Genomic DNA, 18,465 nt, shown 5'->3' on the forward strand with positions numbered 1-18,465 from the left:
TGCACTGACTGTATATAGCGTATAGGAGTATATAGTGCGTACACTGACTGTATACAGCGTATAGACGTATATAGTGCGTGCACTGACTGTATACAGCGTATAGACGTATATAGTGCGTGCACTGACTGTATACAGCGTATAGACGTATATAGTGCGTGCACTGACTGTATATAGCGTATAGGAGTATATAGTGCATTAATTGACTATATATAGCGTATAGGAGTATATAGTACGTGCACTGACTGTATATAGCGTATAGGAGTATAAAGTGCATTCATTGACTATAGTGTATAGGAGTATATAGTGCGTGCACTGACTGTATATAGCGTATAGAGGTATATAGTGCGTACACTGACTGTATATAGCGTATAGGAGTATATAGTGCGTGCACTGACTGTATACAGCGTATAGGAGTATATAGTGCGTGCACTGACTATACAGCGTATAGGAGTATATAGTGCGTACACTGACTGTATACAGCGTATAGGAGTATATAGTGCGTGCACTGACTGTATATAGCGTATAGGAGTATATAGTGCGTGCACTGACTGTATACAGCGTATAGACGTATATAGTGCGTGCACTGACTGTATATAGCGTATAGGAGTATATAGTGCGTACACTGACTGTATACAGCGTATAGACGTATATAGTGCGTGCACTGACTGTATATAGCGTATAGGAGTATATAGTGCATTAATTGACTATAGCGTATAGGAGTATATAGTACGTGCACTGACTGTATATAGCGTATAGGAGTATATAGTGCATTCATTGACTATATATAGTGTATAGGAGTATATAGTGCGTGCACTGACTATATAGCGTATAGAGGTATATAGTGCGTACACTGACTGTATATAGCGTATAGGAGTATATAGTGCGTGCACTGACTGTATATAGCGTATAGGAGTATATAGTGCGTGCACTGACTATACAGCGTATAGACGTACACTCACTGGCCACTTTATTAGGTACACCTGTCCAACTGTGTGTTAAGACTTAATTTCTAATCTGCCAATCACATGGCGGCAACTCAGTGCATTAGGCATGTAGACATGGTCAAGACAATCTCCTGCAGTTCAAACCGAGCATCAGTATGGGGAAGAAAGGTGATTTGAGTGCCTTTGAACGTGGCATGATTGTTGGTGCCAGAAGGGCTGGTCTGAGTATTTCAGAAACTGCTGATCTACTGGGATTTTCACGCACAACCATCTCTAGGGTTTACAGAGAATGGTCCGAAAAAGAAAAAAAATCCAGTGAGCTGCAGTTCTGTGGCCGGAAATGCCTTGTTGATGCCAGAGGTCAGAGGAGAATGGGCAGACTGGTTCGAGCTGATAGAAAGGCAACAGTGACTCAAATTGCCACCCGTTACAACCAAGGTAGGCAGAAGAGCATCTCTGAACGCACAGTGCGTCGAACTTTGAGGCAGATGGGCTACAGCAGCAGAAGACTACACTGGGTACCACTCCTCTCAGCTAAGAACAGGAAACTGAGGCTACAATTTGCACAAGCTCATCGAAATTGGACAGTAGAAGATTGGAAAAACGTTGCCTGGTCTGATGAGTCTCGATTTCTGCTGCGACATTCGGATGGTAGGGTCAGAATTTGGCGTAAACAACATGAAAGCATGGATCCATCCTGCCTTGTATCAACGGTTCAGGCTGGTGGTGGTGGTGTCATGGTGTGGGGAATTTTTTCTGGGCACTCTTTGGGCCCCTTGGTACCAATTGAGCATCGTTGCAACGCCACAGCCTACCTGAGTATTGTTGCTGACCATGTCCATCCCTTTATGACCACAATGTACCCAACATCTGATGGCTACTTTCAGCAGGATAATGCGCCATGTCATAAAGCTCGAATCATCTCAGATTGGTTTCTTGAACATGACAATGAGTTCACTGTACTCAAATGGCCTCCTCAGTCACCAGATCTCAATCCAATAGAGCATCTTTGGGATGTGGTGGAATGGGAGATTCGCATCAGGGATGTGCAGCCGACAAATCTGCGCCAACTGTGTGATGCCATCATGTCAATATGGTCCAAAATCTCTGAGGAATGCTTCCAGCACCTTGTTGAATCTCTGCCAGGAAGAATTGAGGCAGTTCTGAAGGCAAAAGGGGGTCCAACCCGTTACTAGCATGGTGTACCTAATAAAGTGGCCAGTGAGTGTATATAGTGCGTGCACTGACTGTATATAGCGTATAGGAGTATATAGTGCGTACACTGACTGTATACAGCGTATAGACGTATATAGTGCGTGCACTGACTGTATACAGCGTATAGGAGTATATAGTGCGTGCACTGACTGTATACAGCGTATAGGAGTATATAGTGCGTGCACTGACTGTATATAGTGTATAGGAGTATATAGTGCATTAATTGACTATATATAGCGTATAGGAGTATATAGTACGTGCACTGACTGTATATAGCGTATAGGAGTATATAGTGCATTCATTGACTATATATAGTGTATAGGAGTATATAGTGCGTGCACGGACTGTATATAGCGTATAGAGGTATATAGTGCGTACACTGACTGTATATAGCGTATAGGAGTATATAGTGCGTGCACTGACTGTATATAGCGTATAGGAGTATATAGTGCGTGCACTGACTGTATATAGCGTATAGGAGTATATAGTGCGTGCACTGACTGTATACAGCGTATAGGAGTATATAGTGCGTGTACTGACTGTATACAGCGTATAGGAGTATATAGTGCGTGCACTGACTGTATACAGCGTATAGGAGTATATAGTGCGTGCACTGACTGTATACAGCGTATAGGAGTATATAGTGCGTGTACTGACTGTATACAGCGTATAGGAGTATATAGTGCGTGCACTGACTGTATATAGCGTATAGGAGTATATAGTGCGTGCACTGACTGTATACAGCGTATAGAGGTATATAGTGCGTGCACTGACTAGCGTATAGGAGTATATAGTGCATTAATTGACTATATATAGCGTATAGGAGTATATAGTACGTTCACTGACTGTATATAGCGTATAGGAGTATATAGTGCATTCATTGACTATATATAGCGTATAGGAGTATATAGTGCGTGCACTGACTGTATATAGCGTATAGAGGTATATAGTGCGTACACTGACTGTATATAGCGTATAGGAGTATATTGTGCGTGCACTGACTGTATATAGCGTATAGGAGTATATAGTGCGTGCACTGACTGTATATAGCGTATAGGAGTATATAGTGCGTGCACTGACTGTATATAGCGTATAGGAGTATATAGTGCGTGCACTGACTGTATATAGCGTATAGGAGTATATAGTGCGTGCACTGACTGTATATAGCGTATAGGAGTATATAGTGCGTGCACTGACTGTATATATGGTGTAGGAGTATATAGTGCGTGCACTGACTATACAGCGTATAGGAGTATATAGTGCGTGCACTGACTGTGTACAGCGTATAGGAGTATATAGTGCGTGCACTGACTGTGTACAGCGTATAGGAGTATATAGTGCGAGCACTGACTGTGTACAGCGTATAGGAGTATATAGTGCGAGCACTGACTGTATACAGCGTATAGGAGTATATAGTGCGTGCACTGACTGTATACAGCGTATAGGAGTATATAGTGCTTGCACTGACTGTATACAGCGTATAGGAGTATATAGTGCGTGCACTGACTGTATACAGCGTATAGGAGTATATAGTGCGTACACTGACTGTATACAGCGTATAGGAGTATATAGTGCATACACTGACTGTATACAGCGTATAGGAGTATATAGTGCGTACACTGACTGTATATAGCGTATAGGAGTATATAGTGCGTACACTGACTGTGTATAGCGTATAGGAGTATATAGTGCGTGCACTGACTGTGTATAGCGTATAGGAGTATATAGTGCGTGCACTGACTGTGTATAGCGTATAGGAGTATATAGTGCGTGCACTGACTGTATACAGCGTATAGGAGTATATAGTGCGTGCACTGACTGTATACAGCGTATAGGAGTATATAGTGCGTGCACACTGTATATAGCGTATAGGAGTATATAGTGCGTGCACTGACTGTATATAGCGTATAGGAGTATATAGTGGGTGCACTGACTGTATACAGCGTATAGGAGTATATAGTGCGTGCACTGACTGTATACAGCGTATAGGAGTATATAGTGCGTGCACTGACTGTATATAGCGTATAGGAGTATATAGTGCAGCATGGTGGCTCAGTGGTTAACACTGCAGCCTTGCAGTGCTGGGGTCCTGGGTTCGAATCCCACCAAGGACAACATCTGCAAGGAGTTTGTATGCTCTCCCCTTGTTTGCGTGAGTTTACTCCGGTTTTCTCCCATATTCCAAAGACTTAGGGTACTGTCACACTTAGCGATGTACCAGCGATCCCGACCAGCGATATGACGCGGTCAGGATCGCTGGTGCATCGCTAAGTGGTCGCTAGTGAGCTGCCACACAGGCAGATCTCACTAGCGACATCGCTGGGGACGGGGGTCGCTACTTACCTGTCACACCAGGCGATCCTGCGTCCTCCCGCCCGGCTCCACGCTCGTCTCTCCACAGGAAGCTGACAACGAGAAACAGTCCTGGACGTTCTCGCACGATCAGCGATAACCAGCGGAGGAGCCGGTCGTAGGTAAGTATCAGACACAGCGATATCGCTAGCAATATCGCTATAACGTCACTAGTTCTAGCGATATTGCTAGCGATATCTTAGTGTGACATGCCCTTTACAGATAGAGAATTTAGATTGTGAGCCCCAATGGGGACAGTGATGATAATGTGTGCAAACTGTAAAGCGCTGTGGAATATGTTAGCGCTATATAAAAAAAATGAATATTATAGTGTGTGCACTGACTGTATATAGTACATACACTGATTGCATATAGCGTATAGGAGTATATAGTGCGTACACTGACTGCATATAGTGTATATAGTGCATCCACTGACTGTGTATAGGAGTATATAGTGCGTGCACTGATCACTGTGTCCGCTAGGGGGCGCTGTGTGGTCCCAGGACAGGCGTATAAGCATTTCCAGTGTCCTGATAGGAGTAGGATGCTGAATGATCATAATGTATCTCAAGGTGGGTGGCCTTGAGATGAAGGCTTGCTTATGTGCTGATCAGCCGAGCTGATCTTTCGTTCCAATGTGTCAGGGAGAAGCCTTCAGGTGATTGATTAGACGGGTGGGATCAATCATCTACAAATCCACCCAGGGGTGTGTTTATGAACGCCATAGTAAAGTGTATGAGTGTGTGTGTGAAGGACCTGTGATGAGGTCATAGCCATGTGACCTGGTGGGCATGGCTACGGACCATATAAGGTGGTAGGTCACATGGAGTGAATGCTTGGACTCGGTTGGTCCATTTGGAAGGTCTCGCTGGAAGATGTCTGCCTTCCTGAAGTGCCTGTGAGTAATGGCTGCAAGTGTCTGAGAGTTCCCAGGGACAGGGGATAAACGTCTGAAGTATGAAGCAGCTATGAGGTAACCCTGATGGGGTGAGAACTTGAGGCTAGAAAGCCTGCGCAATGGACATTGCATAACCTGTGTGAGTACAGGCATAACAGTGTGGAGCTCTGTCATGGACGCTGTGCTGTTGATATGAACTTTCTTTGCCTGTTTATGATGCCTGAATAAACCGCATGAACTGATGATGTTTTATGGAAAACCTGTGCCGGATCTGGTTATTTGGCTGCCTAGCGAGTGTCCCCAACACGTATAACAAGCGCTACCTTCCAATTGGTGGAGAATGCTATGGGCATTGTTGTAGCCTTGTTGCTAGGAGCAACGGAAGTGGACTGCAAAATTCGGTTGCTAAGGGCAACGGTTTCCAAAAGCACATGGTGCAGTGCTGGCAACGCTGAGCCAGGAGGGCTGACGGTCTTGAAAGCCGTGTGATATACTGACCTGGGTCAGTGGAAAATACTTATAGGACACCTCTGTGGTAGAGGGGTCCGAGAACCTGCGCGGCCGGCAGGTGATGGTCGTGAAAACCGTGTGATGTGCTGACCGGGGTCAGAGAAAGAGAATGTGGATTGTGATAGGGTGCCTCTGTGGATATGAGGTACCCAAGGACCTTTGTGGCCGACACAGGTAACGGACAGGTGTTCGTGTTGTACTGACCTGGGTTCAGTGAGCAAGGTCCTGGAGGGTCAGTGTTGGGAGGTTCTGGGAGAAGAATCGGATCCCTGGAGCACGTGGTATGACCTTGGACCTGGTGAGGCGTGAGTGTTGGGCAGTCTCAGGTGGAGACAGATGTCCTGAATTGCACCCGCTGAGCCCCTGGACCTGGTGAGGCCGGTGTGTTGGGAGACCCTGGGAGGAGGGTCGGCTCCCTGAATAGCACCCGGTGCGCTCTGTGTGTTGGACGGTCTCAGGAGAGGAGACGGACTTCCTGAAGAGCACACAGACAGGACACGTGAGTTTTGTGTTGCATGTGTTTTTTTTTTTTTTTCTTTTCCCTTTCAAGTCAGTCTGCGGTGGCTCGGGGGGTCAAAAAGGTGACAAGCGGCTTGCTGTAACTCGGCGGGGTTACGAAGGGGACAAGCGGCTTCTTGTAACTCGGCGGGGTTACGAAGGTGACACCAGTAGCTGTGTGTGAACAGCAGCCGGAGGTGTCTGAGATCGGTGACAGCAGGAGCTGTGGTGGTGCCATCTAGGACTTGTGTGGTATTGTAAAAGAGACATAAACTGTGTTGTGTGAACGCGGGTCTAAGGAGACCTGTAGAGAGGACATGGGGAAATCTCTAAATGGTGCGGTGACCCAAACCGTGTTGGTAACCCAAAATGGGGTGGAGTCCCAGAGGGGGCAGTGACCCAAATTGGGGTGGTAGCCCAAAAGGGAGTGGAGTCCCAGAGGGGGCCAGTGACTCAAATCGGGGTGGTCCAGAGAGGGGCCGGTGTGTCAAGAGGAACAGCAATGTTCGTGTGTGACTTTTTCAGAATGTGGGATATTCTTTCCAGATAATGACGAGCCACAGGTGTGTATCGTAATGCTGCACCAAGAAGGAGTCTCGGGTCGGCTGGACTCAGTCAGGTGACTCTGACAGGAACTCCTCTCATTTTCTGTCTGGCCGAGAAAATGGTCCAGGTTCACTGTAAACATGGGGTCACGGTGAACTATGCGGTAGACAGAGTAATGTTTGAAGGGTCCACAAGTGGTGAGTGCCAAGGTGGCGGGATACCGCCTGACTTCGTGTATGCCTTGGAGAGGGGCCGGGACTTTATCGTGTTTGGTGATATATGGCAGGAGGTTGGAGACATTTCTACTGTTGGGCTAACAGATGTTAAGACGGTGACGGCTCCTGACGTCGACAGGTCGGAGGTAGATGTGACCGAAAGAAGGGGTACGTCTGCCCAATGGATGGACCTGACGTCTCGTGACAGGACTGACTTTGACCTGATTGATAAGACGGCTGAAGTATTCACACGGTTAGTGGGTAACTGGAAGGATTATTCAACAGATCGGGGTGGCTCAGACTCTGGAGGTGACTGTGGCTCTGAGAGAGAAAGGGAGCACAGAATAGAAGAGCTAGAGAAACAAGTCTCTGAGCTCAAAGGTCACCTGTCAACGTGAACAAGACCCTTAGAGAAGAGATGGAAGAACTCAGAGGAGTAGTAAAAGGTCTTCTGCGGAGGTCATAGCCATGTGACCCGGTGGGCGTGGCTATGGACCATATAAGGTGGCCAGGGTAGGTCACATGGAGTGAATGCTTGGACCCGGTTGGTCCGTTTGGAAGGTCTCGCTGGAAGATGTCTGCCTTCCTGAAGTGCTTGTGAGTAATGGCTGCCAGTGTCTGACAGTTCTCAGGGAGAGGGGATGAACGTCTGAAGTATGAAGTAGCTATGAGGTAACCCTGACGGGGTGAGAACTTGAGGCTAGAAAGCCTGCGCAATGGACATTGCATAACCTGTGTGAGTACAGGCTTAACAGAGTAGAGCTCTGTCATGGACGCTATGCTGTTGATATGAACTTTCTGTGCCTGTTTATGGTTTATGATGCCTGAATAAACCGCATGAACTGATGCTGTTTTATGGAAAACCCGTGCCGGATCTGGTTATTTGGCTGCCTAGCGAGTGTCCCCAACACGTATAACAAGCGCTACCGTACACTGTATATAGTGTATATAGGGGTATATAGTGCGTACACTGACTGTATACAACATATAGGAGTATATAGTGTGTACACTGCATATAGCGTATATAAGTATGTAGTGTGTGCACTGACTGTATATAGCGCGTGCGCTGACTATATGTAGTGTATAGGGGTAAATAGTACGTACACTGACTGCATATAGCGTATATAGTGCGTACACTGACTGTATATAGTGTATAGAGGTATATAGTTTGGACACTGACAGTATATAGTGCATGCACTCTTTGGTATACATAAGGAGGATATGAGGGCACAACTCAATAATTAGGGATCAACCTCGCGCATACTTGTAAAAGTAACAACAACCAAAGAAAAATAAGTGTGCAAATGATAAGGGATCACCCAAAAATATATGTACAGTATTTTTTATTATAAATAAGTGACAAAAAGATGGAACAATACAATAGTTTGGGCCATAAGCCTTTTAATTGATTTTAGTTATTTGTGTGAATTCCAATTTTCTCACTTATTTTTTACTAATAAAAACGCAAATATTTTTTTTTTGTGATTCCCTTAGCGTTTGCAAACTTTTTCCTTGATTGTTGCGTTTTAGTGAATATAACGCCAGCACTGATCTCTCGCTGCTGTCATCGAGGATGTAGAGATGGCCGTCACTGCTGACTAGCGTTGTCCTTGGAAGATTATTTATATATGATCCTTCCATCACAATTTAAAGGGAACCTGTCACCCCCCCCCCAGGGCGTTTTTAACTAAAAGAGCCACCTTCAGCAGCACTAAGGCTGCATTCTGTGAAGGTGGCTCTTCTGTTTCTGACCCCCCATTAAAGCCAAAACATAGGCTTTTAGAAATCGTTCCTCATACCTGCATTGTGTCACAGAGGTATGGAGTGTCGCCGCCTCCCAGCCGTCCATCAACCCCCCTCTATAGCGTCCCTGCACAGCCTCCTTCTTTTGTATTTGCCATTACATGTTGTCGGGTGCCTGCGCTGTGACAACAGTTCTCGGGCATGCGCAGTGCGCGCTGCCCGGGAACTGCCATCAAGTTATCGCGCCTGCGTGTTTCTGCGTCGCAAGATTCCCAGCCACGCAGTGTGAATACTTCATAACACTCTACAGGGCTGGATCTGGGGATGCAGAAACACGCAGGCGCGATAACTGCCACAGCTGCTTTCCGCACCATGAAAAGAAGCGTCTTCTGTTTCAGAGACTTGACTAGTCCCTGGCGGGTCATCTCTTCTCCTTACAGCCAGCAAGGGAGCGCACTGTCACTGAGCATTCAAAGGAATATAGCACAGAAAACTCATACTGAGTATGCATCAGAATTTACGTACAATGCATTATCAGATGAGCAGGACTAGCTGAGCCTCCAAAACAGACATCACTGATGGCGCCTAATTTCAGGGAGGGTGCAGAGGCTGTGGCAGTGTCCGCAGCGTCTGCCCCCTGATGACAGCTCATTTGAGTATCCCAGCATGCGCTGGTGAATCTCAAACAAAATGTCATGGGATGTTAAAAAAAAAAAAAAAAAAAAGACAGGAATTCAGAATGTAGAGGGTACATTAGGGAATTTTTCATTGAAGTATATTAGAAAGCAAGATTAGATTATTACACTGAATAAATATACATTTAATATGAAATTCACCTTTGGTTTCAGACCGCCCCTTTAAGTTCAACCGATTGGTTCTGCCCTCCACAGCAGTGCCAGTTTCTCATGTGGCCCCTTGGAAAAATTAATTGCCCACCCCTGCTTCAAAGTGAACCTGTCAGCAGAAATGTGCACAGTATCCTACAGACAGTGTTAAGGTACTGTTATATTTAGCGATGCACCAGCGATCCCGACAACGATACGACCCGGTCAGGATTGCTGGTGCATCGCTAAATGGTCGCTAGTGAGCTGCCAAACAGGCAGATCTCACCAGCGATGCAGCTGCGGTCGTTACTTACCTGTCAGACGGCAGCTCTGGTGACATCTTCCTCCCGCGTCCATGGAGTTGCTCGTTGGCGTCAGCAGGAAGCCGACGACGAGAAATGGACCAGGACGATCTCGCGCGATCAGTGATCTCCAGCGGGAAGCCAGGTCGGAGGTAAGTGTCACATGTAGCGAGATCGCTAGCGATATCGCTATTGCGTCACAAAATCGGTGACACTTTAGCGATATGGCTAGCGATCTCGCTATGTGTGAAGGGGCCATTAGGTCAGCGCTGTTAAACTGATTACAATGATACTGGGTGATGAAATCTGACTTGTGACTGTTTCTTTAATCTTTATTTTCAGTTAATGAGATTTCTGTGTTCTGGGGTGGCCTGTAGGGGGTCTTTATGTGGTGCTCTGACTCGGTATTCATGTGTATGGGCTTGTGACAGGTCGCTGATCCCTCACTGACCTCTCCCCTATTTTACATATTGCATGCAATATTATTAGAAAAAGAAGGAACTTCAGCAAAATGGTGGCGCATGCGCATTAGAATCTATTGCTTGCCGATAGATGCTACTGTGTAAGCACCCGCGCCATTTTACTACAGCCAATTTTTTTTACTTCAGCAAAATGGCAGTGGCGCAGTAGCATCTATGACTTGCCTTTAGATGCTAATGCACGGTGGCACAATTTTATTGGAGGAAAAATTGGCTGCTGCAAAATGGTGGCGGCGCATGCACAGTATTATCGATTGGCGGCGCCATTTTGCTGAAGTAAAATATTTTTTTTTCCAATCCCACAATATTCTATGCAGTATGTAAAAATAGGGGGGGCAGGTCAGTGAGGGATCGGTGACCTGTCAGCAGTCTGCTTCATGAATAGCTAAGCAGAGTAGCACATGAAGACCCCCCCCCCCCCCCCCCCCAGGTCACCCCGAAGTACAGGTGTATCAGAGAGGGAGACTCTTCTGTGCCAAACTGGATTTTGGGGTTAAATTAAAGGAATGGAAATTCTTACGGCAATGCTCAATTGAAAAACACGAAATTTGTTGCTGGATTCCGTCATGTGACGGATGGCGACAGATCCGTCACCCATAGGCGTACAGTCATGGCCAAAAGTTTAGAGAATGACACAAATATATTTTCACATGATCTGCTGCCCTCTGGTTTTTATGTGTGTTAGATGTTTTTATCACATACAGAAATATAATTGCAATCATATTATGAGTAACAAAAGGTTATATTGACAGTTAGAATGAGTTAATGCAGCAAGTCAATATTTGCAGTGTTGACCCTTCTTCTTCAGGACCTCAGCAATTCTCCCTGGCATGCTCTCAATCAACTTCTAGATCAAATCCTGACTGATGGCAGTCCATTCTTGCAAAATCAATGCTTTTATTTTGTCTGAATTTGAAGGTTTTTGTTTGTCCACCCGTCTCTTGATGATTGACCACAAGTTCTCAATGGGATTAAGATCTGGGGAGTTTCCAGGCCATGGTCCCAAAATCTCTGTTTTGTTCCCTGAGCCATTTAGTTATCACCTTTGCTTTATGGCAAGGTGCTCTTGGAGGACATTCTGGTACCATTCTTTATTCATGGCTGTGTTTTTAGGCAAGACTGAGAGACAGCCCATTCCCTTGGCTGAGAAGCCACCCCACACATGAATGGTTTCAGGATGCTTGACAGTTGGCATGAGACAAGACTGGTGGTAGCGCTCACCTGGTCTTCTCCGAATAAGCCGTTTTCCAGATGTCCCAAACAATCGAAAAGGGGATTCATCAGAGAAAATGACTTTACCCCAGTCCTCAGCAGTCCACTCCCTGTACCTCTTGCAGAATATCAGTCTGTCCATGATGTTTTTTCTGGAGAGAAGTGGCTTCTTTGCTGCCCTCCTTGAGACCAGGCCTTGCTCCAAGAGTCTCCGCCTCACAGTGCGTGCAGATGCACTCACACCTGCCTGCTGCCATTCCTGAGCAAGCTCTGCACTGCTGGTTGCCCGATCCCACAGCTGAAACACTTTTAAGAGACGTCCTGGCGCTTGCTGGTCTTTCTTGGGCGCTCTGGAGCCTTTTTGGCAACAAGGGAACCTCTCTCCTTGAAGTTCTTGATGATGAGATAGATTGTTGACTGAGGTGCAATCTTTCTAGCTGCGATACTCTTCCCTATTAGGCCATTTTTGTGCAGTGCAATGATGACTGCACGTGTTTCTTTAGAGATAACCATGGTTAACAGAAGAGAAACAATGATGCCAAGCACCAGTGGTGTCATTCTTACTTAATCATGACAGATTGATCTCCAGCCCTGTCCTCATCAACACCCACACCTGTGTTAATGGAGCAATCACTGAAACGATGTTAGCTGGTCCTTTTAAGGCAGGGCTGCAATGATGTTGAAATGTGTTTTGGGGGATAAAGTTAATTTTCTAGGCAAATATTGACTTTGCAAGTAATTGCTGTTAAGCTGATCACTCTTTATAACATTCTGGAGTATATGCAAATTGCCATTAGAAAAAATGAAGCAGTAGACTTTGTAAAAATTAATATTTGTGTCATTCTCTAAACTTTTGGCCATGACTGTACATTCTAGCAGACGACGCCGTCTTTTCGACTGAGATAAGAAACTTTCCTATGGACGTTTTTTCCGGCCGACGGACACCGATGTTACGACTGATCCGTCGCGTGACGGACAAAACGGAAGGCAACCCGTCGCTAATACAAGTCAATGAGAAAAAAACGGATCCAGCAAAATAATTTGCTGGATCCGTTTTTTTTTCTAAAAACCAGGGCTGTGGAGTCGGTAAGCCAAACCTGCGACTCCGACTCCTCAGTTTCCCTTCCACCGACTCCACGACTCCAACATATATTGCTTTTATTTAAGTGAAAAATGTATTGTAGTACAATGTGAACATCAGACATTTAATCTTTTTTATGATACAATAATCAAGACATTTAGATAGAACATAATATCTATTTATTGGAATACAACTTTAGAACAAAAAAAAACTGTAATTGTAAATATGTAACACACTATGTAATATCGATTATTTATATATATATATACACACTATGTAATAAACTATGTAAGTGGCAAAAAAGTTTTCAACAAAAACATACTAAATAACATTTGTGCAGTCTATGAATTTGTTCTAAGAAATAGAATTGCCTCCATCAGATCCTCCTTCATAGATGACCTAAAATCTGACCTAATTTTAAGGCTAGAGAACAACCTCTCCACACTAACTTGGGTTGGAGGCAAAGCTGTAACCACATGGAAAATCTCTAACAATTTCCAAGTATAAAGGAATTGCCTCATGCACAGTCAGTTTTGATGAATGGTTAAATTTTTCTTTGAGAGCAAGTGAAACATTTTGCTGAAATATGGTCAATCTGCTTGCTATAGGAGATGGAGTGATGTCTTTTTCCTTGCAGCAACACTTTGCCTGTTCCATATCATCCAAATACTTGTCAAAGTCAAACTCCTCATCTGATGAGGATGAAGATATGGCAGCAGTAGCACTGTCAGGACCCAAGTCCTCTTGCGCCTGGCAGTCCTCCTGTAGGCAACTCATCCTAACTGCTACCTCAGTCAGAGCTTCTTTTCCTTTAGTAAGCTGTTGATCATCAAGCAATATACGATGACTTGGGTCCACATAAACAGCTGCCAGAAAATTTTTATTTTCCAATAGCTGTGTCTCTCTCCGGTTCATTGAAGCAGAAATGCCATCTGCGATTAAATCTCTTTGGGACAGGCAAAATAGCAAGTTCTTCCACTCCCTTATGAAAATGCCAGGAGTTAAATTCTCAGCTTGTAATTTTTTTTTAGTCACGGTAAATAGGTGATTAAGCAATTCCTTCAATTCAGCCGCCTGTGTCCATTGACCTTCATTTAGGGTTACCTGAGGGTTCGCCATATCTATAAGAAACCGTTTTAGCCAGGATCAAAACTAGGGGGGGCAGAATCTCATACTGCACACCTCAGCTGCTGCAGAACCTTATACTGCACACCTCTACACTTGAAAATAAAGCCTGCACCTTAAGATGTGATGAATGCAGTCTATTTATTCCAACTATCAATTGATGTTGATGTGTTACTGAAGACGAGCAATGCCTGTCCTGGGCGTCCTTTTGGGCAGCTATGAGGTGTACCTGACTGGTGCTAAAAAAAAGAGTGTTAAGGCCCCGTCACACATAGCAATCTCGCTAGCGAGATAGTTGCTGAGTCACAACTTTTGTGACACCACAGCGATCTCACCAGCGAGATCGCTGTGTGTGACAGCGATCAGCCCCACTGTCGGTATCGCTGATCGCTGCAAGAAACCTCTGGACATTTTTTTTTTGACGCTGATCTCCCGCTGGCGAGCACGCATCGCTGCGTGTGACAGGCGGGAGACCAGCGATCAGCTGTAAAATAATAAAAAAAATTGTCTTCTCGCCTCTCTCCACGCTCCCGGTCCCAGTAATCCTTTGCAAGAATGACCGCGAGACTTCGCGATCCCGCGAGAACTGACGTCATTGCGGTAATTCTCGCAAAGGATTACTGGGACCGGAGCGTGGAGAGAGGCGGGAATGCTGCACGGAACGTCGGAAGGTGAGAATAACAATATTTTTTATTTTAATTCTATTTTTGACATGAATATGGCATCAGCGCTAACGAACACAGCGATGCCAAACTGCTAATCGCTGGTGAAGCTGTCTGTTTGACAGCTCACCAGTGATCACATAGCGACTTACCAGCGATCCTGACACGTTGATATCGTTGTCGGGATCGCTGGTAAGTCGCTATGTGTGACTCCAGCTTTAAGGGCATGTCACACTAAGAGATACCGCTATAACTAGTGAAGTTATAGCGATATTGCTAGCGATATCGCTATGTGTGATACTTGCCTACGACCGGCTCCCCCGCTGGTTATCGCTGATCGCGCGAGAACGTCCAGGACTGTTTCTCGTCGTCTGCTTCCTGCGGCGCTTCCTGCTGTGAGGACGAGCGACGCGTGGAGCCGGGCGGGAGGACGCAGGATCGCCTGGTGTGACAGGTAAGTAGCGATCCCCGTCCCCAGCGATGTCGCTGGTGAGATCTGCCTGTGTGGCAGCTCACTAGCGACCACTTAGCGATGTACCAGCGATCCTGACCGCGTCATATCGCTGGTCGGGATCGCTGGTACATCGCTAAGTGTGACAGTACCTTTAGTCTGTGTGCTACCCGGCTTTCATTCTTTTTGGTACAGATAAGATATGGGCGAATGGATAGAGCAGATTTCTAATCTGCTTTTGCTATTGAAAACATTATCTATGAGCTCAAAAACCTTTCACGTGATGCGGTTTTTTAAAAAACTGATCTGCTTTTGCAGCTGAAAAACGTATCCTCAAAAAACGCAGCAAAAACGCTGTGTGTGAATGTAGCCTTAGATCAAGAATAGAACAGCCATTTATAGGACATTTCATAACCTTCCCAAATTCCTATGAAAAAATATTCAGCACATCCTGCATTGAACTACTGTACCCAATTTATTATATATTTTAGGAGTCGGACCATTTTATACCGACTCCACCAAAATGAGCTCCGACTCCACAGCCCTGCTAAAAACGACGGATTGTGACTGATGGCAAAAAATTGATGTGTGAAAGAAGCCTAACTCAAAACTGAAAATAAAGATTAAACAACCATAAGACAGATTTCATCAACCAAGGTATCATTGTAATCAGTATAACGGCGCTGACCTGACACTGTCTGTTGGTTACTGAGCACTGTGACTCTTCTGTAATCACTATTTTGAATTTTTCTGTTGATCAGATTTCGGTGCACAGCGAACTGACTGTACACGGGGGTCTTCTCCTCCCCTCTGTGATTTCCCGGTTTCTCTGATTCCTCCAGTCTTTGAATGACAGGTCACTGCTTTTTGGGATGACCTGCCTCCTGGTTGAAATTTTGCACCGGTGATGACATTGCCAAGAGAGCAGTTTGATTTTTTTTTTTTTTTTTCCCCTCTGGTCTTAATAAAATGGTACTTGAGGACGCCACATAATTAGATTGAGATCTCGGCTCACTGATGTTTTTTAGAGATGTACCGTATTTTTCAGATTATATGTGACCCTTTTCCCACCTATATGTTGGGGGCTTTATAATCCGATTGTAGCTTGCCGGATTTGATGGAGCATGGTCCTAGGGCTGCTGCTGCAGGAAGTTTCTGGCTGTGACTGCAGGAGCGGGGCGATGCTGCGGGCCCTAGTCTGGTAGGTGGTGGTGTTCGGCAGTGCGGGGGCTCCACCAACATTTTGTGAAAGCCCCGGAGCTCCTGAACTTATCATTCTTTTCAATGCTGTGGACTCTAGGAAAATGGCCGCCGGAGGAGGTGCATTTTCAGGTTGAGATCTTGTCTCCCAAGATCTCACTCACGCATGTGCCACCTCCAGCAGCCATTTTACTGGAGCCCACATCATTGAAAAGAATGGAAAGTGCATGAGCTCTGGGCTTCCACAAAATGTCGGTGGAGCCCCACCACTGAACTCCACTACCTACCAGCCTGTAGTCCACAGCATCGCCCCACTCCTACCTCCGTTAAAAAGCCCCTGCTACTAGCTTGGAGCCCGCAGCATCTCCTGCCATCTCTAGCTTCCTGCAGCAGTGACCGTGCCACCTCGAAACCTGCTCCATCGCCGCCACCTCCTAGCTAAGCTACTGGAAGCAGGTCAGAAAATGCACCACCATTGTATAAAAAATATTTTTGTTCCTATTTTCCTCTCAAAAATTGGTGGTGTCCTATAATCCGCAAAATCTCCATGCATCAGTTGTCTTAAGAGATCTTCAAAAGGGACCAAATCAGTACATCACCTCTGATGTATTCAGTACCCATTATTAGTTGCATCAGCTGTATTAGGGCACCGGTAGATTAAACCCCTCAGGTAAATGACTTATCTTGCAGGATAAGTGTATGTCTGCGGCCAGTATCCTGCTATTGCAGTAATGATCCAGTGTCTGGTAGGTTTCACTGAGTCGTGTTCATTTTCAGGGCTCTACTGGAGAATATGGCACATGGATCTGGTCCAGTCTGCTGTCCTCTACGCGGTCATGACGCTGGTCAGCACATACCTAGTGGCCTTCGCTTACAAGAATGTTAAATTTGTTCTTAAGCACAAGTAAGTAATGTTACATTGACTTCCAGTACAGCTGCAGATAGTGAATCCGCCATAACCTTGTAATTAAGGAAAGAGAGCGCACATAGGGCGATAAAAGTGATATTTTGGGTGACAATACACGGTTAGTGCACTCACCTTTACAGGTTGTGAACAGTCACAACCCCTTGCAGAATGTAAAAGGAACCAGTGGTCGCTGCAGACTCCCGTAGATACCAGTGTCACCAAGGAGGAAGAAAAAGACCGGGTTTTTCAATGTATCCGCGCTGACCACACAAGGAGAGGGTTATTCTTCAAAGCTTTATTGTGTCGATGCGTTTCGTGGCAAATCTGCCACTTAGGGCCTTAAGTATACTGTTATCGGTGCCGCTGGCCTGAATTACGTGCTGGGCCGTCTACTTGTGGTCGCCACAGGCTACTACACGTCCGCCTTCTATTCAATTCAATAGGAGGCGGATGTGCAGTAACAAGCCCCTGGGCACTACAAGTAGACGGCCAATCTCTGCAAGTACGTACTTCAGGCCGGCGGCACCGATAACAGCTGATCGGTGGGGGTGCCAAGTGAAGGACTCCAGCCGATCAGACATTGATGTCCTACCCTAAGAATTGGGCATCAATGTAAAAGTAGTGGAGAACTTCTTTAACTATTTGTGTGGGATGATCTTTTTAGGGGCAGACTCATTAAAAAATGTTTTTTTTTTTTTTTTTTTAAATTTTAAGTGTTTTTGTTTAACAGTGAATTTAGAATGAGTTCAAAACATAAAGGAAAAACCCTGGACAATTGGAATATGTAAAGGCACGCCAAAGTTACTACTTTGTAAAGTGACACAAGCCAGATTTGAACTTTAGCATAAATCCAGATTTATGGTGTCTCAAATTCTGACAATTTTATACATGTTATTAAAATACCCACGAGAAAAGGCAGTAGAACACGCCCAAGTATCTAAAACCGTAACAAATGTTCTTGGTACCTGCCCACGTCCTCCTTATCCATCAGGTTGTTCTTATTTATGTGGTATTATGGCAACTTCCGGATGTGTTATGACCACTCTTGGTCTTATTGTGACCTCCATACCTCGAATGGTTCTACTTCACTGCACATTGATGCAGAGACGTTTTGCCTATGGTTAGCTCCTCATCTGTGTCTGGTTTGAGGTATTCAGATTTGTACCTTCTACATTCTTAACAGACACAGACTTATTATATTATGTCCATTGCATACGAGTTCTTAACCTTCCTTGATCACTTGATTTTTGGATGGAGAAGGGGCAGTATTTTTTGTGTCTCACAGTCTCTTCTGTATTTTT

The 18,465-nt window shown here is 45.3% G+C and overlaps 1 protein-coding gene across 1 annotated transcript in view; it reads left to right on the forward strand.

Moving 5' to 3' along the window:
• Positions 1–18,465, forward strand: part of SSR3 (signal sequence receptor subunit 3) — a 34,474-nt gene that overhangs the window by 515 nt on the left and 15,494 nt on the right. The window contains exon 2 of the mRNA XM_073579008.1: positions 17,035–17,161. Coding sequence (XP_073435109.1) covers positions 17,035–17,161 — 127 coding nt within the window. The remainder of the gene's footprint in view (positions 1–17,034; positions 17,162–18,465) is intronic.

The sequence above is a fragment of the Dendrobates tinctorius genome, unplaced genomic scaffold, assembly GCF_039654945.1.
Source record: "Dendrobates tinctorius isolate UK_male_01 unplaced genomic scaffold, ASM3965494v1 ptg000060l, whole genome shotgun sequence".
NCBI classification, from domain to species: domain Eukaryota; kingdom Metazoa; phylum Chordata; class Amphibia; order Anura; family Dendrobatidae; genus Dendrobates; species Dendrobates tinctorius.